The sequence below is a fragment of the Brachyhypopomus gauderio genome, chromosome 4 (assembly GCF_052324685.1).
Source record: "Brachyhypopomus gauderio isolate BG-103 chromosome 4, BGAUD_0.2, whole genome shotgun sequence".
Classification (NCBI taxonomy): domain Eukaryota; kingdom Metazoa; phylum Chordata; class Actinopteri; order Gymnotiformes; family Hypopomidae; genus Brachyhypopomus; species Brachyhypopomus gauderio.
The window spans coordinates 31,864,031-31,885,970 of record NC_135214.1 but is presented as its reverse complement, the minus strand read 5'-3'; the positions used below and the strand labels follow the sequence as shown (position 1 = coordinate 31,885,970).

Here is a 21,940-nt window from a genome sequence, read left to right as displayed (position 1 = left end):
TAGCTAGCATAAATAGGTTACGTCCCAAAAATGTCCAAATGTCAGTGCTAAAACCTGGAATGAGAGATACAATACAGTACTATATTGTACTAACACCATAGTATATTGTACTTTTGTCCTATACTAACTGCCTGATTAGATTTAATTAAAGTGTTAATTAACTCATTATGCTTGTGTCACTCCCTGGCCAGCGTTCAGCCAACATTCAAACAGCACACGTCGCACATTTGTCACAGCACTCAGCCCCTCCCCCAGCCACGATCACCCAATCAGGGAATCATCACTCTCACCTTGTTCCTCAGTCATTAGCCTGAGTCGTTAGCCACAGTGTTTAAACCCCACAGGTGCCCAGGTTTGGTGCCTTGCATTGAACATCTCGAGCCTCATATTGGCTTTGTTAGCCGGTCTCCCCACATTGTTCATGAAGCCTTTTTTCTTCATTAGAGCTGTTGTTCTTAAAATAAACATTTTGTGTTTTCACACTCACATGTCACTCCTGCTTCCAGAATGTCACAGTTGGGTCTAATTGTTGCTTGAGGCTTCAGTATTTTGAGAGCTGTGAGAGCCCAAAAGCAATAGACCTCAGGTCAGAACTATTTCTCTGTACAGTTTTGTTTGTAAACTTGAGGTCTCTTGTAGTTGTAATTCACTCTGAAGCTGGGGATACACTGTATGATTTACAAAATCTCATTCTCTGTTGTCCTCTCACACTGCATGCATTGAATCACCGTTCAGTTGGCATTGCAATGTTGTCATTCGAAAATTAAAGATTGCTGACAAGGTAGCTTAGTAGTAGCCATTTTTTTAACAAATGTTTTTCGAATGCATATGTAGCTGGTTTTTAAAATGAAAATGTCCTTGCATTATCTACAGAGCCAATCATATTAATCAGGTGCCCTTTTGTGATTAGATGGGAGGGTCATTATTAAACTTAAAGTTTGAGCCTATGTTTATTTGAAATTTGAAGTAATGGTATTGAGTAGGGGTGTCATGATTCTCTAAATCCTCAATTCGATTGTATTTCCGATTTTAGGGTCACGATTCGATTGAATTCTCGATTTACAGCAGAGAGGCCTATGCCAGTTTTAGATTAGTCTATGGTCAGTCATTGGTTTGATTAATCAAATTTACAATATATTATTTCAAAAGGTGGGTTTGATATGTGATGCAAAGTGATACAAGTGATCTGTAATACAACACATTAGGCACTAATGGTCAAATTTAAATAATTTAATTAAGATAAATGTAACAATCTTGTTCTCAGTGGAAAACAACAAAAACAACAAATAATAACAAAAATGAGAGGTCACAGAGGGTACCTGCTATCTAGTGGCTTTTTTTTTGGTAGCAGCAATGTGCACTATTAAAACAGCAATGTGCAACATAAAATAAATAATAAAAAAATACAGGAACAGTACAAAATAATACAAACTAAATACAAACTAAACTATCCTACAAAATTTCTTTAAAAACAATTAGTGTCTTCATACATGGAGGGCAACACTTTAGTTGTAAGATACGACCTTACTTTCGCGAGTAACTGTAGCGCGCGACTCCGCACACCTCAAGCGAACGGCGGAGGCGTTTTTACTTGGCGCGTCAAATTCTTTGCAGTGTTGTCCGTAACAATATGTGGTAGTATAAAGAAACACCCCTCAAAAACAGGGGAAGGAACATGTAACTGACTAATTTTTATGTTGCATTGTGTTCCAGGTTTGAAAGGTGCTGGAATTTAGGCTAAAGTACTTGAAAATGCTTGAAATTGTACCTACTTCGTTTCACAACAAATAGCTGTCTGACTGAACAGTTCTCTTGTAGGCTATTACGTTAACAAATACGCCTCTTGTAATTCCAGGACGAAACATGAGAGAACTTGAAGATGTTAAGATTGGGCGTTTTGAAAATAAACAACCATTAAATAATGTGATGAAAAAGCGAATTATTTCGAATCATTATGAGTATTGTGACGGGCAGGGAGTGCAAACAAAAAGGAATTGATCACGCCAAGTCTCAGGGAAAAAGGAATGGGTTAATGAAGAAGTGCGCAAACCAAAAACCCGTGAGTAGATCCGAATTAAGGATATAATGGCCAGCGGTCAACTGGTAAGTGGAGACCCCCACAAGGTCCAGGAACATCACGACACCACCAGGGGAAGCACCTGCACAGAAAACACACACACACACACACACACACACACACACACACACCAACATAAAACACAAACGAGCCCCATCGACGCCCTCCGTGCCATACCCCGTGGCACGGGACCACAGCCGGTCCCCCCCCAAACACACATTTAAGGGGAGGAGCAAGCGTGGAATTACATATAACAACATTTCACGAGCACGGTAGGACACGCAAACGAACACGCAAAGTCTAGACAAACAAAAACAGTGTACAAAACGATGAACGAAACGAGACCCACACATTCGCGCTCGGTACGTTTGTGATATGCCGCTCAGGTTCGCAGTCTCTCCCCCACATAAAACACAAGACGAAAGGGGAGTGAGGCGACAGTGACGAGCAGCATCAACGTCACACACAAAACACAGAACACAAAACACAACCGAGCGACGCACACTGATCTACGTTGCCGTTCGCGTGTACACACTAACACCACACAAGACGTGTTCCCAGGAAGACAGCCCTGGTCCTCGCCGTGCCACAAACACAACACATAGGCACAGCGGATCTCTTTACGAAACACCACGCAGACGAACACTTACCACGAGACATGACCACGAACTAAGGAGAAAATAAGTATTTAGTCAGTCACCAATTGTGCAAGTTCTCCCACTTAAAAAGATGAGAGAGGCCGGTAATTGACATCATAGGTAGACCTCAACTATGAGAGACAAAATGTGAAAAAAAATTTGAGAAAATCATTTTGTCTGACTTTTAAAGAATTTATTTGCAAATAATGGTGGAAAATAAGTATTTGGTCAATAACAAAAGTTCATCTCAATACTTTGTTGTATATCCTCTGTTGGCAATGACAGAGGTCAAACGTTTTCTGCAAGTCTTCACAAGGTTGGCACACACTGTTGCTGGTATGTTGGCCCATTCCTCCATGCAGATCTCCTCTAGAGCAGTGATGTTTTGGGGCTGTCGGCGGGCAACACGGACTTTTAACTCCCTCCAAAGATTTTCGATGGGGTTGAGATCGAGAGACTGGCTAGGCCACTCCAGGACTTTGAAATGTTTCTTACGAAGCCACTCCTTTGTTGCCCTGGCAGTGTGCTTGGGATCATTGTCATGCTGAAAGACCCAGCCACGTTTCATCTTCATTGCCCTTGCTGATGGAAGGAGGTTTGCACCCAAAATCTCACAATACATGGCCCCATTCATTCTTTCATGTACACGGACCAGTCGTCCTGGTCCCTTTGCAGAGAAACTGCCCCAAAGCATGATGTTGCCACCCCCATGCTTGACAGTTGGTATGGTGTTCTTTGGATGCAACTCAGCATTCACTGTCCTCCAAACACGACAAGTTGTGTTTTTACCAAATAGTTCTACTTTGGTTTCATCTGACCATATGACATTCTCCCAATACTCTTCTGGAACATTCAAATGCTCTCTAGCAAACTTCAGACGTGCCTGGATATGGACTGGCTTAAGCAGGGGGACACGTCTGGCACTGCAAGATCTGAGTCCCTGGCGTCGTAGTGTGTTGCTGATGGTAGCCTTTGTAACGTTGGTCCCAGCTTTCTGCAGGTCATTCACTAGATCCCCCCTTGTGGTTCTGGGATTTTTCCTCACTGTTCTTGTGATCATTTTGACCCCACGGGCTGAGATCTTGCGTGGAGCCCCAGATCGAGGGAGATTAGTAGTGGTCTTATAGGTCTTCCATTTTCTGATTATTGCTCCCAAAGTAGATTTCTTCACACCAAGCTGCTTGCCTATTGCAGATTCAGTCTTCCCAGCCTGGTGCAGGTCTACAATTCGGTTTCTGGTGTCCTCCGACAGCTCTTTCGTCTTCACCATAGTGGAGTTTGGAGTGTGACTGTTTGAGGTTGTGGGCAGGTGTCTTTTATACTGTTAACGACTTCAAACAGGTGCCATTAATACAGGTAATGAGTGGGGGAAAGAGGAGCCTCTTAAAAAGAAGTTACAGGTCTGTGACAGCCAGAAATCTTGTTTGTTTGTAGGTGACCAAATACTTATTTTCCACCATTATTTGCAAATAAATTCTTTAAAAGTCAGACAAAATGATTTTCTCATTTTTTTTTCACATTTTGTCTCTCATAGTTGAGGTCTACCTATGATGTCAATTACAGGCCTCTCTCATCTTTTTAAGTGGGAGAACTTGCACAATTGGTGACTGACTAAATACTTATTTTCCCCACTGTATAGGCAAACAAACGACCCTCAGGTGAGACGGATCACGGGCTCCGCCCACCTGAGGGACACACACGACGTAACAAAACAACAACAATAACAGCCGCTGTGGACGGAGGCGACCGTTAGGGGGCCGCCTCACCGTGACAAGTATATATATTAATATTTAACTTAATTAGGTTTAACGTGCTGGGAATTATTGAAATGGACCTTGAAAGTGACGTTCAAGTGCTTTAATTCCACCTTGTAAAGGTGTATGAGCCCAGCAATCATGACTTAGTTCACTGCGCTGAGGCAAGGCGAGCGCGAAGTTACAAAATTCAAGAGGTGCACGACCTCGCGAATCACCAGCGTGAGGCCCTCGCGCACACGATTACGTTAGTTTCGGTGCACGGACCCTCACGCCCCTCGCGACGTATAAACCAAGCTTTACTTTGCGTCACGGACGTAATTTTGGGGGGGGACGGGGGGGACATGTCCCCCCCACTTTTTCAAAAGCTGGCTTTGGTCCCCCCCCCAGTTTTTACGGTTAAAACCAAATATTTAAATAGCGACGAATCCATGTCCCCCCCACTTTTGAAATCAAAATTACGTCCATGCTTTGCGTAGTGTGGGTGCTTGCGTAGCTTAGAGGGAGGGATCGTCAATCCTCTTTTTGACTCGAGATTGTGACATAATTTTGATCGATTTTGATTAAATATCGATTTGATTTGATATCGATCAATAACCCCTAGTATTGAGTCCTGTAGTTTAGTAGTAGTCTGACTCAAGGGTATCTTGACTTCCCTAAATGTAAATATAAATGTGAAAATGTCCTTTAATTAAAGCATGGTGAAAATCAGTTAAGAAACTTGATCTATGTGCACATGCGTGTGCACACACACATGCCTACTCGTGCATGGCTATGTGTTTGTGTCCCAAAAACACGGATTAATTCCCATGATCTTAATATGAAAAGAGGTTTGAGTTTATGAGTAAGACTGCAGTGTCAGTGTGTGACTCTAGCAACACACACACACACACACAAACATGCATTCCTCTGGATTAAGGTAACAGTGAGAGGCTTGTCTTTTGTGTGTGTGTGTGTGTGTGTGTGTGTGTGTGTGTAGGGCTGGAGGTCTCACCTCATGGACAGCAGCCTGGGCTGTATGCAGAACACACGCAGGGCTCCAGCACTACAGCGAGCACAGACACGTGCACAAGGTGAGCCATTCATCCAGCCCCAACCCCCACTGGGCTAATAGAACCGCCCCGCGCAAACCCCACACAAACCCCCAAATGACAAGCAGGCAGGCAGATGTCTCCTTGGAGAAGTTTCTCTACTGCAGCTTTAAATTTGCTTTCTGTAATAGTGTCACAAAGTAGCCCAGGCATAACTGAGCCAGCTAAATAAATCAAGCTGGCTGAGATACAGAACTACAGATGTTATAGTTATACACTTATGAAAGGAGCTAATCTCGGGATTGAAATTTTATCAGTATAATTCACCTAAATAACTAAATCTGGACGATACTGAGAAAAGGTTTAAGGTTCTGTGTTGAGTTAGGGAAGCAGTGTTATATTATTAATCTAATCAAAAGCAACTTTGCAAATTCCAAATTGTGCATATAACTCAAAGCTTTGATATCAAAGCAAGTTTAACTGGAAATTACACTCACTGGCCCCTTTATTAGGTACACTGCTAGTTCCACTGTTCAACCACATCCCAAATGTGCTCTGTTGAATTGAGATCTGGTGACTGTGGAGATTTTATGATGTCTTTATGACATGATGTGGTATCCTGCTGGAAGTAGCCATCAGAAGATGGGTAGACTGTGGTCATAAAGGGATGGACATGATCAGTAACAATACCAACAACAAGGCTGTGGTATTGACACAAAGCTCAATTGGTAGCAATGGGCCCAAAATGTGCCAGGAAAATAAAGTGGCCGGGGAGTGTATATCTACACATAAAAAACATAAGTATGTAAGAGTATTAAAGATAACATTTCCAACTTCTCGGTGCACTCCCCCAACCCACCATTCACCTCTTCTCTTTTGGATCAGAGAAGGCGATTGGTATGGCCCCAACGAAGCCGGCGGCCACAGCAGCGGTAGGTGTGCCTGTGTATAAAGTCAGAGGGGTTGCCAGGGGGAGTAGCCGCATCCCCACAACCACCCTACGGCCGAGCGGCACTGGCCGCCTTATTTCAGGCAAGCCCCCGAACCACAGACCCATCCAGGCATAAGGTTTCATCTGCTCTCACAGTCTCCAAGGGCTGCAACCGCTCGTTGGTTCTCCTAGTATAAAGCACATCAGCCATACAGCTCCATCTTCTAAATCCAGGGGCTAATTGTACATGAGGTCCACTTTTTCCTTTGCAAGGTAACGTACTGAATCTTTGAAGAGCGTTTAACCTCTGTCTGGTAGCGCTTATGCGGAAAAAAGATTTATTGGAACTGGCTTAAATGCAAATGGGAAAATTTACCTAGCAAAGAGTATGTTAAGAAAATAAGTTAAACCTATAAATAATGCCATAATAATCAGCCATATTACACGCTACATGAAACGTGCTATATGTTAGCGATACGTTACAGGCCCCTGGATTACAGCAGATGACCATGCAGTGCTGATCTTTAACATCCCTACAATGCTCTATGTTTACATTTTGAACACATTGTTCACATGATCAGTAGAATCAGCTGTATTTGTAATAATGTATTGTTGTACCTGGTTTTTATAGCTGTAGTTGTGGTGTATAAAAATATATTTGATTTTATTTTATTTGATTTGTGTATTTGTTGTGTGTGTCTGACAATGTGTACATTAAGCACTTTTCAATTTCTGGCTTTTTAAAAGTCTTGAAATCTTTTAAATAATAGATTGTCTCAGTGAAAAAAACATGGTACCCTGACACCCTGAACACACCCTGATACCCTGATGAGGCTAAAATTACCCAAAAGCTGACATAATAATCATCTACTGGTGTCACTAACGTAATGTTTACAGCATACCACAGTGCTCTTTAGACCGGCACGTAGACAAGGACACCTTTGAAACATGACTTTGATTATGAAAATAGACGATAATGATGATAATAATGTGACAGCTTTAGATACTTGATAAAAAAAATAATGATTTGGTTATTTGATCTGCAATGTACATTTTATAAAATTTATAGGGTAGTGAGGTTTTTTTGTTTTTTAATTTACAGAAATTTGAGAACTTGGAAACTTGAGACCCAATACTGATTATTTCATTTCAGTACAGTGACTTACAACTTGAAATCATGACTTGGCAATTGGGAACCTTGTTTTAAAAAGTGTTATAATAATAATGATACTACTAATATTAAGATATTATTATATTATTATTAATTCAATTTTTGATTGATGTGGAGTACACTGCATCATAAACAGAGGAAGGTTTCCTGAGAAACCTTATGTATTTTCTCTGGAAACCTTATGTTCTTCAAAGAAATGTTGATATATGTATATAAATAAAAGTATGATGTGTTTTTCTCCTTTTTGTTATTCACAACTAGTAGTGCCTATAAACAACAGAAACAAAGGAATGTTTCCCAACAATAACTAGATTATTCCTAAACACACTTGTCCTCTTACACTGCAGGGTTATTTTCACTTAAATAAATCCAGTGACCTCATATGAGATTGCGGACTCTCACAAGATTAGACTATTGTATTACCTATGACTCTCCAGGTGTAAGAATCGATTCTTTCATGATTACATATTTTTGATAGAAGAAATACCTTGAATATTATGTGCCCTACTGCATTTCATGGAAAATGCAGTGGGTAAAATCATTTGTTGCTTATGAATCATGTAGTGATGTATTCACTGATAAAAATGAAACGCATCCTAGTATTTAATTTTTTTTATTATAAAACACTGGTATATATTAAGAAGTATGGTAATAGATTTACTCAAGTATGTCTGTGTGCTAAAACAGTATTTGTTTTTTATTTAAACTGAGGATAGTTTACTTCAGTGTTCATTTGACAGTGAATTACCATAAAACACCATGTCATATAACAGGCAAATGCGAACATTTGACAACACCTGCACCAAATTTACACTTACATACCTACAAGTGAACTTGAAAACATTGTGCAGGGTTACAGTTGCCTTACCAAGCAAGAATACTGGCTTTTGTGCAGGCTCAAAATGTAACTCAAGTTAGTAAAATTGTGATTCAATCAATGCAACAATTCTACATAGTCAGAACTAAACAAGTATAAACTTGAAAATAATACTTTACATATATCATGTTGAGACAGATCTGAATCTACCTGATGTCTCTGGCATGACACAAAAATAAACACACTATTTATATAATAATGGGGCCCTACAAATTTACTTCTTTTAAAATCAACCTTTAAATTTTTATCTTTCCTCTAATGTTGTCCTCACTTGTCCAATTTATAATTTAATCACCTTAAGTTGTTCACAATCAGGATATCTATGAATATATCTGAATGTCATGGAGGTTTGAAGGTGAGAGTGAATGTATGATTCTCAATGGCCTTTACCTCTGGCTGTTTTGTGTGTTAAATAAAATGCTGTTAAATAAAATGAAAGAATAAAAGCACCAGAGCTTTAATATGGGTGGTGTCCTTCCTGCTGACCCTGCAATAAGAATAGGGGTACTAGCTCAGACCCCAATCTGCTCCCCAAACCTTTATTTAACCACCAGCCTAATTCTTTGTCCTAGTAGTAGTAGATGTACATAATACAGAACAGATCAATGTAATGCCATTGAATCGAAACAATATTTGTCATTGCAATCATAGTCATTGCAGTATACCATGTTTTCCCCCTAAGGCTGGTGAAACTTAAATGAATTTAAATTCTCAGCAATGTTTGCATTTGGCATTTTGTATGTATACATTTCATTTGCACAAGCTGCAGTTTTGGCCACAGTGGAAATTTGAAACACTTTGCTATGTTATATCTATATTTGCAAAGAATTTTATAACTAAAACAGCTCTATCCAATAATTACACGTTATTTCATGAGAGACACGCCAAATAGAAGTATTTGTACTCAGCTACTTGTAACAAGACAAAAAAGGCATTCTAAACTCATCTTCATTGACAAATAGCAAAAAGTGGCTTTCAATGCAAAATTAGTCTTTAGTTTTCTTGAAAATCAGTTTGCAAGGTTCCAGTGCTATAAAAAGGCTCCAACTTCATTTAATGTTCCAGTTGCATTAAAGATGAAGATGCATTACTCTGAAATATTCTTGAGGGCATTTGATATTACAGACCAGGTATTTTACACTATAGGCAGCACTGATGCCTGCCCATGTATTTTTGTACTAACTATAACTCGCTGAAAATTTACCTCAAAGTTTTGTTATGGCCTGAAGAATATGCATTAAGACTGCACTGCTAAATGAGAAAAGATACATGACTTCTATTAGAATAATGTTGTTGTTGATTATGGTATTAGGCCATAATCAACTATTAAAAGAATCAATTATTAAAAGAAGACAATAAAGCTAATGTTTAATGGAGATGCCCCCCAAACAAACAAACAAACAAACAAAAATATATAAAAAACATGTTTAAGATGTTCTCTCTTTACCAGTAACCTGTTACATCTCAATTAGGCTATACAAAATGTCGCACTGTAAATTAGAGAGCGCGCCTTTTGGCGCAGGTGAGATTCTCGTTATGTACTATACTCCACATCCTCAGCAGTTCCTCGGGGTTTAGCTTGTGTACCACAATGAGGTGACGGAAAAAACAGGGTTCTCTATTCATTGGGCTTACTGTTCGCTTCGTTATGCCAAATGTCTTGAATCCCGAATGCATTTCGGGTGCAAGCCCTAACTTCTGAAGGCACATTCCCAAGAACACGTCGTCGATGGGGAAAAGCTCCACACTCTGAGACACGGTGAAAAGTCTACGAGCCAACACCGAAGACATCAGGAAGCCTCCACCGCCTACGTAGGGCGGATACGGTTTATCAAACAGCTCCTTAGGTATGAAGTACTTACTCTGACGGTTTCTAATAGGTATGGCTTTAGAAATAGTGTCTCCAGCAAACAGGTTGTGTACCTTGTGTTCCTGAATTCTGAAGCCAATAAGATCCACCAGATTATTTATATTAACAAAAACATCGTCATCCCCTTTAAAGATGAAAGGCACTTCAGTACAATAAATGTTAAACCACCTCAGAAAATTAACTTCCTTCAAGGTGAGGTTAAAAAACGTATCCATGAAATTCCACTGTAATATATCTCCGTAAATTGTATCCTCATATTCTATCAACTTCTGTAGATTTTTACTGTCTTTGCCAGGCGACGGGACGCCTAAGAGAAAAAGAGTTTTTATTTTCTTCCCATGGATTGTCTTCTCCTTTCCCCAAGTTTTACGCACAGCCTCGCGTCTGTCGTGGTGCTCTATCACCGATTTGACTACGACCAGTATGTCCAGGTCTGAGCTACATTTCTCCGGGTGATTTATCAGCATGGGGAAATATCTGCAGTGTCTGTGCAGAACGAACTGGTGGAACCTCAGATCCAGTTTTTTAAACCACGGTTTGCTCTTCATGTCTGAATTTTCTGTGCAGTTGATTTTGTTTATATTCCAAGTAGACAGGGCACTTTTGTTTACTGGCGCCGTGCGGGTAGAGTCCAATTCATTCCTTTGCGACGAAAGCGAATATTTTTTAACGGGACTGATGCGCTTGGTTTTGACCGTCGCACACTGGGAACCGCACCAGCCGTTTTTTACATCCAAATGGAATTCCTTCATATTGATATCCACGACTTTAAATTTTTGAATCATTAGTAAAGTGGCAAAAACTAAAGTCAAACTAAGTAAGGTCTTTAGGGCTCTTTTGCGGCGGAATAAATGATCCATACCTGACACTCTTCAAACCTAGTTGCCACGATCGGTCGGAGGAAAAGGAGGAATCCTCAGGGAAACTTTGTGAACACATACAATGTGTAATTAATCTCCCAGTTGTTAGGATGCTTGAAGTAAATTAATATCCCGTTAGATGGCATTCTGATGAAGGTGGAGAGTTCAGCACCTGACGAGGAGGAGCTGTTGAGTGTCCGTGCCTCATGTTCGCTCCTCCGCTATCCTAGCTCTAAAACTTCCTCGGCCAACTAAACATTTGACGCCTCGCCACAACGGTATTTTCAAAGTGCATCCCAGTAACCCACTCTGCTGACGACAGAGGCATTAACTCATCAAACTGAGGGTTGTCTCGTGAAGTTAGCCTGCCCCTCCCTCCATCCATCCATCCCTCCACCCCTCCTTACCCTGCACGAGCTCGACCCATCCCCAAACAGAACATCTAACTGTAACAAGCAGCTCTCTCATTACGCCTCACAGCTCTGGCCAGTCTCCTAGCCTACACGTCTCAAGGGCTTCAAATGAATACTGAAAAGAACCCAGTTCATTAACCGAACGGCAGATTCAAGCGTGTGCATTATATTCACTCATAATTGAAGCTATTGTTTGTAGCAACTAAAATACTAAAAGCATTCTGACTGGGCAAAAATAGAAAAAATAGAGAAACTCATCACAAGCCTATTAGCACCCCCATGTTTTTATATAGCCAACTTAATATTTTTGCCTGTGTGTAGACGGAAGATTTAATAATGGCTGTATGTGATTTCAAATTCTTCTGTGTATCGCACATAATTGCGCAACCAAAGACAACTTTATTGTATGTGCAAATATACTTGGTCAATAAAGACAATTTTTGATTGAAATTAGGCACTTTTTACCAACAATAACGTAAACGCGGGTCAGAAATGATGTAGGCATAAGAGATGGGAGAAAGCGGGGTTTATTGCTGTAGGCGATTGTTATGTTAACTTACACATTGCGGTAAACCAATCACAATTGGTCCATTCATCAACTATGAAACTGAAGGTCTGGCACGAGGCCCACGAGACTAGTACTTGGAATAGAATAGATCAGGGGTTCTTAACCTTTTTCACTGTGCGACCCCCTTTTAGGCTCAGGTAAATTTCGCGACCCCCCCCCCCCCCCTCCCGTTTACGTTCTAAACACTCCACAGCTTTTGATTGCAAACTCGAATGCTTCGTCTGCAAATGGCGTAGCAACTTGGAGGGCCTGAGACTTTCCTTGGCTAGCACTTCGCCACAAACAAGACACTAGGGTTCTCTCACGCATTGAGCCTGAGACACACGAATTTGACTATTTTCACACGCTCTCACGCCACACATCCGATTTCTCACGCCGAAAAAAAAACTAGTTTATTTACCTCTGATCCATATCTATGATTCAATGAGTTACTAGTTCGCTCTGGCACCAATCACCGGTGATCGATCGATCGCGATATAACACTTAATTTGTGTCCATTGTACACCCGCCCGGTAACAATTTACACTCGCCACCCCCTCCAGGTTCAAATCTCACTCCAAGCGATCTTGAAAAGTTGGCAACCCTGAACACACTGCGGTCGTGCATCCTCTCCTTAGCTTGTCTGCGTAAATCCATATTCTAAGTACTTTTCATATTTTCTCACTTTCTTCGTTTTTTTCTGTTCTGAAGTTCCTGGAAGTGGGCGTTTTGCATCCCCACTTTCAGTTCGACGTTCTACAAAACGCTCCATGTTAATCCAGCCTGGACGAGCGGAGCCACAATGAGGCAGTTTTCAATAAACTTTACTGAATCAACCTGCCTCATTCTGAGTCTTGATTCAGGTTCGCGCATGCACGTTGTGGCTCCGCTTGTCCAGGCTGAGTAAAGAACACCAAAATTTAGCTCCGAACCTGATTCGTCGCACATTTAACTCAGAAAACACCTTATTTTGTGTCACATTCGCGACCCCCAGGTTAAGAACCCCTGGAATAGATGAACCCGTGAACATAAATAATGTATCTGGCGCCCCCGCGTGGTCATTAATATAAAACGTTTTTTAGCGTGCACGAACGCTCTCGAGCACGCGCAAACTTACACAGAGCGCGCGCTTAAAAAAAACTATTTCATTGTATAATTACGTACTCTGCTCTGGATGATTAGTCAACCTGAGTTGAGGTGGGGGATGGATAAATTGATTATGATAGTCTATATCGCCTTAGTCTGAGTTTGTAATTTGTAAAATGATGTAGTTAAAATATTTACAGAATAAAACAAATGTAAGTTCCTGTTACGGTCTTAATTAAGATCGAGTGCTCCTCCTGGACGTTTGCTGAATGAAGTTATTGGCCTGACAAAAATCACGTAGGTTTGCTTAAGGTAAATTTCACCAGTGCTGTATAAAAACCTTTAAATTAAGTAATCTGATGAACTGTTGAAATAGCCATTTAAAATAATATTAGATTCCCTAGCCCTGAACGAGTTATAGGCTACTTACACATTTGCTTATTATCATGACTGGATCGTTGTACAGGCAAATTAGCTACGTCATTGTGGGCATCCAACACACACACTATGTGGGGGGGGGGGGGGGGCGAACGTAAATTGTTCGGATCAGAGGTAAATAAATAGTTTTTTCTGCGTGAGAAATCGTATGTGTTGCGTGTGAGCGTGTGAAGACAGTCTCAATCAAATGCGTGTGTCTCACGCTCATTGCGTGAGAGTTGGCAACCCTGTATACATTATGAATGTAGTAGTATGCTTATTGCGTTGAGTTTCTGTTTTGACTAACAATGTATTACGTTATCCTATGCAATAGTTTTAACAAAGTAGGATGCTAGCTTAGTTAACTATGAACTATCTAGCAGATAACTAACTAGCTAGCTAACGTTAGTATCTTAAAACGTTTTAAAAGCCTAGCTGTTGGCCAGCCAACATAGTAATGTTAGTATCAGTTATAGATTTTACATTAGTCCAACTAACAAACACCTAACGTTAACTGGTTAACTAGCTAGTGATCTAAACTAAGAATCTCAATGCCGTTTGCCAGTTAACCTAAAGTGCCAACGTTATCAAATCAAAGCTGCTTAATCTACTTTTAAGGTTTAGGTAAATGCGAATTGTAAGTTAAAAGAAGAGTGCACTGTGTCTTTAAAGTGTCTCGTCTAAGTTCAGGCGAGGTCAATGTCGTGGCCACTCGGATCGTACCGCCTTCTTCCCCACAGTTTCCGCCCCGCTAGCTCGGTGTCGTTTCTGGACTAGTATCGACCATATTTGTGCGTGTAAACACACTTCACACTGGATCGTTTCGTATTTGAACACACACACACACATTCACAGGAGTCGTTGAGGAGGGAAGCACCTAGTGCAGAGATCTGGGACTGAAACTAGAGACGCAGCGGAGCGCAGCAGATGGCCGGGGAGCGGACACGTCTCCCGAAGAGACCTCTCCACGGAGACGAGACTCCGCCTGAAGATGTTCATGAAACTGTCGGTACACAGCAGGGGTCACCTGCTTATGCAGACCGCTGTGGGGGTAAAGTGCGGCGAGGTAAGGAAAACAACGCAGTGAAATGGAAGGCACTGCAGCACTCCGACACAGCCGACCCGGCAGGGAAAGTGGACGTGCCGGTGGTTTACGGGTCCGCCGAACCGACAGATCATAGCATATTTTTCGATGAGGACAGTAATCAAATCTTTCCAGTTGAACAGTTTTTTGGGAACTTGGATGCAGTTCAGGTAAGGGCGCTTACGCGTCTAATGTAGTATAACACCACATAACAGAAATTAAACTATGAATGTTAAACTGTTAGGTCTGGTAGGTAATTAAATTGGTTATCAATAAATAGACTAATGGTTGTCTGGTCTTTAGATTTGGAGGATTGAACCACCAGAATACTTTTAACTGAGTTTATTACTATTTCTACACACCATTGTGGATTATGGTAACCCAGTGGTGCAATTTTGATAACCTATTGGTGTTTTCAGTCAAATCTGGATTAATAATAAATTTTAAAAATATATTTTTGTTTGTTTGTTTGTTTTGGTTTTTTCGAATAACCAATCAATACATTTGGCTATTACACCTATTCACTGGTGCATAATAAACATATAAATATCAACACTACCGTTTCATGGCATGTGATTGTTTACAAATATACCCAGATATTTTTACTTTATTCTTTTTGCAGGATTATTCAGGGAAAGCCACTACAACAGAGAGAGCAAGCAGACGAGAACACAGGAGACGCCATTACTACGCCAAAGAGGACCCTGGTGAGGAGCAGACGTGAAGAACAGTGTGACTGAATCTGATGCATCTTCTATACCTACACTCTGTGAAAATATTGTCCAGTGTAATTTGTAATAATAGAATCATATCTCAGAGAAAAGGTTTTTAAGAACATTTCCAGTGATCACTATTATTTTTAAAGGCTTTTAAATAAATGTAGGAAGGTAATTAATAAACCCAGCTGGTGGGGGCTTTTGAAAGAGGCATTTGTTATTTTTATTGGACATAGGGGTTTTTTGTAGGTATTCTCAGTTGCCTTTCTGGCAACTTTCTGAAGCCACAAAATGTTTATTTTTAGGGAATTTGTAATGACTTATAAGTGTTAAGACTTTTAAGGCTTTTTTCAGTTTTAACCAAAATCAGTTTCCAGTAAGTGAAACATTTATGAAAGGAGTGAAGAACATGACAGAAATGCAGTACTTAAAACCAAAAGTGTTTTTGCATTGACCAGCCAAGAGATTCCTGCTGTACACAGGAAGCACTACATGACCTGGAAACTGGCTTATGTAGATGTGACATTATGCAGCTGATTCTTCACAGTAGGCCGACGAAGCGTTTGTACGCTGACCTGTTAATGACAGAAAGTGCCTCCGAGTGCTGGATGTGTGGGTGTGGTGGAGGTAGATAGGTGGATGGGGAGAACATGAAGCATTCCTGTTTAGATTTTTATTTATTTTATTTTTTAAGAGAGCCCCTCCATATACAGTGGGGAAAATAAGTATTTAGTCAGTCACCAATGGTGCAAGTTCTCCCACTTAAAAAGATGAGAGGCCTGTAATTGACATCATAGGTAGACCTCAACTATGAGAGACAAAATGTGAAAAAAAAAATTGAGAATCATTTTGTCTGACTTTTAAAGAATTTATTTGCAAATAATGGTGGAAAATAAGTATTTGGTCAATAACAAAAGTTCATCTCAATACTTTGTTGTATATCCTCTGTTGGCAATGACAGAGGTCAAACGTTTTCTGTAAGTCTTCACAAGGTTGGCACACACTGTTGCTGGTATGTTGGCCCATTCCTCCATGCAGATCTCCTCTAGAGCAGTGATGTTTTAGGGCTGTCGGCAGGCATTTTGTCTCTTAGTTGAGGTCTACCTATGATGTCAATTACCGGCTTCTCTCATCTTTTTAAGTGGGAGAACTTGCACAATTGGTGACTGACTAAATACTTATTTTCCCCACTGTAAATATATAGTTATTTTTTGCTTGTTTTTTTACTGTCATGGTCAGTTTAGTATTTATGTATCATTTATTATCGAATATACTTTTATGTTGTATAGTGAGATTTGTAGCGAAATGCTGTGCCTATGTAAGCAGACATCAAATCCATTTTAAAGGGTCATTAGTTGATTTACCACTTTTCATACAAATTCAGATAAACCATAAAATTAGAAGTGGGCAGTCTTTCCAAAACAACACATCACAATGTTTTGAAAACCTAATCCTGATCTATGATCTGAATTGCGACCTTTCTGTGTTCTGGGAATGTTGTTTAGTCTTTACATTGACCTTTTAGACACCTCATCACCCTATTTTTCTACCCCCATCTCCTGCTATTTGGCTAAGAAAACATTCAGTTGTATTTTGTATTCAAACATGTCTGTATAAAAGAAGTCGTCTCCCTGCATCGCCAGATGCTTGTACTGTGGACAAAAAAACAAAACCCCATACTGCGCAGCCAAGAAAAATTATAAAACAGGTTATTTAAAGTACTTTTTCACACCAGAAATAATTATGTTATGGGGTATTCATAAGCTGAAATAATCCACTTTTTACAACAGGACAACATTGTATCCATCTCCTGATGTTATGCAGAATTGTACACGCGAAATATTCCCCTTCCCCACAGAAATCGGCAACACCCAGTTAGCACCACTTTCGATAACTTCTTCTGAAGTATTATTAACAAAGAGCTTACCTCATCACTCTTAAGTGATTACAACATTGGTAATGCTAGACGTGTAAGAACTTAGCTGGACAATGTAGATCTTTAGAGGTGATGATGTGTTCAAGTGGGAATGGAAGGCAGATTCAAAAACAGTAAGCACATGAATATATATATTCCAGTGTTCACCTTCTTGACTTCTGGAGATCAGGTTATATATATGCATCTTTTAATCAAATCATATAATCAAACATTACACCTTAAGTATTTTGTATTCAAAACATGTCTTTATAAAAGTGGTAAAAAAAAAAAACTTGATTTATAGCTAGACATCTATATTTTTGTATGATAGTGTTACTTTTGCCACTAGATGCCTTGTTTGTATAGTGCTAATACATTTTTTTACATGTTAAATATTCACTGCATTCTACTCCACACCTCCCTGCTCTCTGCAAAGGTGGTCCTCCAATCTGAAGAAATCTGAAGTGCTATGTATTAATGTGACTGCTATTGAAGTGTTTGTAGCAAATCTGTATGATGGTTGATGAGTTACTCAAATATGTATTAATTTTGTGTGGATGTGACTATCAGGATTTTTTCAAAGAAAAAATACATCTTGTGGTCTTCAATAAAAGAGCACAATTCCTGGAAAGTAAATAAAATGTTTTTCTCAAGTCAGTAAGTTTCAGAAATTATCAGGTTCCCATAGAAGAGAATTTAAAGGGGTAAATCAATGGTTAAACATAAAACACCACTGATTTACATGAGACATTTAGTTAAAATATTTTTATGGTTTAGAATTACAATATATAAAAATCACAAGACATTTTGGAGTTTCACATAAAAATGAGTGTTCAGATGAAATGTAAAAAAAAAAAAATCTAACAATAAGGATATTATTGTTACAATACAAAATATGATTTTATCCTGTAAATGTAATACAGCATTTAATAGATTCCTCCAACCATGGACATATGCATATTCATTTCCGAGTCTTTTTAACACGTTTAAACACTAACTTAGGGTCACATGTTAAGTCATGGGCCCCCTTCTTGTGGCAAACTATGTGAACAAGTTTGAGGTTTACTCGGGTGAACAGCAGGTTATAGAAGTAGTCTAAGTTTACATCACTGCTTTTGTTACCAGTAAGTGCTGCAGCAAGTGTGGGTATGATGGTTCTTTTCTTCTCAATTCTGAAACAAATACATTTTCTTCCTTGAAATGATTACCTTCAACAAAGTTAGAATTCATCCGGTGCATCTGGTATTGAGTGTCAGTAGGGAACACTTATTGAGACTATGATTAGTGTGTTTCATGCATGTCGTACTGTTCATTGGATTACCTGTGGTCCAAATTCCAGGTGCTGAAGAGTATTCTGTTCTCACGATTGCCATACGGGTTTATTGAATGGTAAAGGGGACACTGGTCCTGGTCAAAAGCACCCTGACAACACACCAAATGGCAATAAAAAGTAAATAAATAAATATTAAGAATAACAGTACGTTATTCTTTATAAAGTACTAGTAAGGACATGTGACTACTGTCAAAATTGTCAGTTAGTGTTTGGTTAATAATAATAAAAAAAAAAACTATGACCTTTCACCTTTTTATGGCTTTGTACATTGCACTGTGTCTGAGTGATCTACACTGGACTAATGACGGTACCTGGCAGGAGAACCAGCCCTCTGGACTAATGACTGTACCTGGCAGGAGAACCAGCCCTCTGGACTAATGACTGTACCTGGCAGGAGAACCAGCCCTCTGGACTAATGACTGTACCTGGCAGGAGAACCAGCCCTCTGGACTAATGACTGTACCTGGCAGGAGAACCAGCCCTCTGAACTAATGACGGTACCTGGCAGGAGAACCAGCCCTCTGGACTAATGACGGTACCTGGCAGGAGAACCAGCCCTCTGGACTAATGACGGTACCTGGCAGGAGAACCAGCCCTCTGGACTAATGACGGTACCTGGCAGGAGTACCAGCCCTCTGAACTAATGACGGTACCTGGCAGGAGAACCAGCCCACTGGACTAATGACGGTACCTGGCAGGAGAACCAGCCCACTGGACTAATGACGGTACCTGGCAGGAGAACCAGCCCACTGGACTAATGACGGTACCTGGCAGGAGAACCAGCCCTCTGGACTAATGACGGTACCTGGCAGGAGAACCAGCCCTCTGGACTAATGACGGTACCTGGCAGGAGAACCAGCCCTCTGGACTAATGACGGTACCTGGCAGGAGAACCAGCCCTCTGAACTAATGATGGTACCTGGCAGGAGAACCAGCCCTCTGAACTAATGACGGTACCTGGCAGGAGAACCAGCCCTCTGAACTAATGACGGTACCTGGCAGGAGAACCAGCCCTCTGAACTAATGACGGTACCTGGCAGGAGAACCAGCCCTCTGGAGTGCACAAGCGATTCTGTTCCTTCTCAGTTCTGTCAAAGTAGGTGCCATGGTAACGTGCAGATTTCAGTTTTTCTGCAAAGCTGGCAACAATCTTGTCATATTCATGTTTTTCCTTAGCATCCGTAATAGTCTTGGCAAACCCTTGCACCTGGAATGAAATGCACACAGTCAGGCAATGCATTTACATTTTCGGCATTTAGCAGACGCTCTTATCCAGAGCGACTTACAAAATGCACAGGTGTGTGACCAGAACCACACGGCTGACGAGATGGTCCTACCTCCTTCATGTAACCCCGTATCCTTTGTTCACAGTTGTACTTCATGTATGAGGATTTTGTCTTAAACCTTGTGTCGATTCCTAAAAACAGAGGTTAGAAGTGTCCCTAGTACGAAAGATCAAATATTCAACCTTTTTCTTTTAGCAATTCTCCATGGTGCTGATATATGAAAACTTTGACATGTGATTCATTTCCTTGTGCTGGAAAATATTAAAAATAACAACGGGAAAAAAGTATTGAACATCAAAGTTTCATATTAATACCATCCTGTTTATTCAGTGGCACAAATATTTCTGTAGTTTAAACTACATTAATGATGCATTAGCAATATAAAAAAATGTACCTTTTAGGTGCTACCAAATGTTTGATCCTATTTTTTTTTTATTTTCACTATGGACAGAACACATCTATGACGATAGATGTTATTAAACAGAACACCACATCTATGACGATAGATGTTATTAAACAGGAAAAAACATGAAAGTTAAACTGTTTTGCCTGTTTCTAAAAAGTCAAAATCCTTTCTGCGATCTCAAAACAGGCGATTCTTCATACATCTCCACATTATAACAGCACAGTGAAGTTTACTTCGGCGTTATTATAACGTTGGCCTGGAGATGTGTTCACTTTCGGAACATGGCATACTGTCAGACAGTGTTTCATAGTAAATATATGGAATAAAGTTAATGAAAACAACAAATGAAAACCATTAGCTACAACCTTCAAACCAGTCCTTATCATCATCTCTGTTCTCCATATCCGCGTTGTCATTCACATTACACAGGAGGTCACAGAGCATCTTTCTCCATTTGGCAGGAATCTCACCCTCCTGCAGCTTTTGTGCCGCGCTGATAAGGTCGTCTGCGTGTCTGTCTATGCCTAGTACTTGACCCAGGTCATAAACCACTAATGGGGGGACGAAGTATAACTTTCACGTTACATTATGAAAAGCAATTTTGTTAAAGTTTATCGTTATATATTTTATAGTAATTATTACTATTATTCGATTCATATTAACATCTGCCGACTATGGCAACTTATTTCGGTGCACTGGATACCCACATTTATTCCAGCTCTGTCCATCAGAGAGGAGAACTACTTCTGTGTTGTCGGGAAGACGTCGGAAATACTCCTTCGTCAATATGGTTCCATCCTCGTACAAGCAACATTGTGTGGCTCCATTCTCGCACAGCTCCGGAAACGAAAACATGTTTGTTTGTTTATTCAAACGTTTACTTTTACACTTCTTACATTCAAAAGTGAAGATCAATGGAGCACTGACCAAACACATAACGCAACATGCTGTTGAATTGTACCTGAAATAAGTCGCATCCTTTTCGGATCAGCTCTTTCAATGTAAATGCCGCTACACCAAATTTTTTTGCCTGTTCCGCACGCCTAATTTTAAATAGTTTAGGTTTCGGCATATTACCTCCCCAACAAACGCCGAGGACACTTCCTTGGCGGATGTAGTACAAACATAACTGTGTGTGCTGCCACCCAATGGTCCGAAACGAAAGCAAAACTGTAAGTTGTATAATCAAGGGGGGAGAAGCACGTGGCTTTTGTCAGCAAAAACAGTTCTGCACAAAGGAGAGAGCCACTGGTAACTAACCCACTACCTAAAAACCTTTGTCAGAAAAAATAATGATTACCTGACAATTACCATTGATCAAGAAAACAGCACACCTGGCCAATCACAAATCCGCAGATGACCCTGTCCAATCACAAATCCGCAGATGACCCTGTCCAATCACAAACCCACAGATGACCCTGGCCAATCACAAACCCGCAGATTCATACTGCACCTAAGGATGGGTAAGCTCATATGTTATACATGAAAGATAATTGAAAATGGTTAACAGGTCTTCTACACAAGTAGC

The 21,940-nt window shown here is 40.3% G+C and overlaps 4 protein-coding genes across 8 annotated transcripts in view; 2 read left to right on the top strand and 2 right to left on the bottom strand.

Moving 5' to 3' along the window:
- The window catches only part of cep104 (centrosomal protein 104), a 33,450-nt gene extending 26,352 nt beyond the window's left edge, over nucleotides 1–7,098 (top strand). For 3 of the 4 annotated variants that reach the window (XM_077003965.1, XM_077003964.1, XM_077003966.1), the window contains 2 exons: nucleotides 5,449–5,542; nucleotides 6,386–7,098. In XM_077003965.1, the coding sequence (XP_076860080.1) occupies nucleotides 5,449–5,542; nucleotides 6,386–6,567 (276 nt within the window). In that variant the 3' untranslated portion in view covers nucleotides 6,568–7,098. The remainder of the gene's footprint in view (nucleotides 1–5,448; nucleotides 5,543–6,385) is intronic. The other variant, XM_077003967.1, reaches the window with a different exon arrangement.
- A 1,178-nt stretch (nucleotides 7,099–8,276) lies between these two features.
- Nucleotides 8,277–11,578, bottom strand: b3gnt7l (UDP-GlcNAc:betaGal beta-1,3-N-acetylglucosaminyltransferase 7, like). The gene has a single exon (XM_077003970.1). The coding sequence runs from the start codon at nucleotides 11,207–11,209 to the stop codon at nucleotides 9,977–9,979; it is 1,233 nt and encodes a 410-aa protein (XP_076860085.1). The 5' UTR covers nucleotides 11,210–11,578; the 3' UTR covers nucleotides 8,277–9,976.
- Nucleotides 11,579–14,328: 2,750 nt separating this feature from the next.
- On the top strand, nucleotides 14,329–15,682 carry c4h1orf174 (chromosome 4 C1orf174 homolog). The gene is made up of 2 exons (XM_077003963.1): nucleotides 14,329–14,926; nucleotides 15,379–15,682. Exons 1-2 carry the CDS (start codon nucleotides 14,600–14,602, stop codon nucleotides 15,478–15,480), a joined length of 429 nt encoding a protein of 142 aa, XP_076860078.1. The 5' UTR covers nucleotides 14,329–14,599; the 3' UTR covers nucleotides 15,481–15,682.
- Nucleotides 15,683–16,707: 1,025 nt separating this feature from the next.
- On the bottom strand, nucleotides 16,708–21,701 carry dffb (DNA fragmentation factor, beta polypeptide (caspase-activated DNase)). 2 transcript variants are annotated; one of them, XM_077003962.1, is made up of 7 exons: nucleotides 21,374–21,701; nucleotides 21,120–21,249; nucleotides 20,883–20,963; nucleotides 20,058–20,137; nucleotides 19,754–19,927; nucleotides 18,709–18,809; nucleotides 16,708–18,559 (listed from the first exon to the last, which is right to left on the bottom strand). In XM_077003962.1, the coding sequence occupies exons 1-7, from the start codon at nucleotides 21,482–21,484 to the stop codon at nucleotides 18,349–18,351; spliced, it is 888 nt and encodes a 295-aa protein (XP_076860077.1). In that variant the 5' UTR covers nucleotides 21,485–21,701; the 3' UTR covers nucleotides 16,708–18,348. The 2 variants fall into 2 exon arrangements, with proteins under 2 accessions (XP_076860077.1, XP_076860076.1); XM_077003961.1 differs by having other exon boundaries at nucleotides 20,778–20,963; nucleotides 21,374–21,700.
- Between the last annotated feature and the right edge of the window lie 239 nt (nucleotides 21,702–21,940).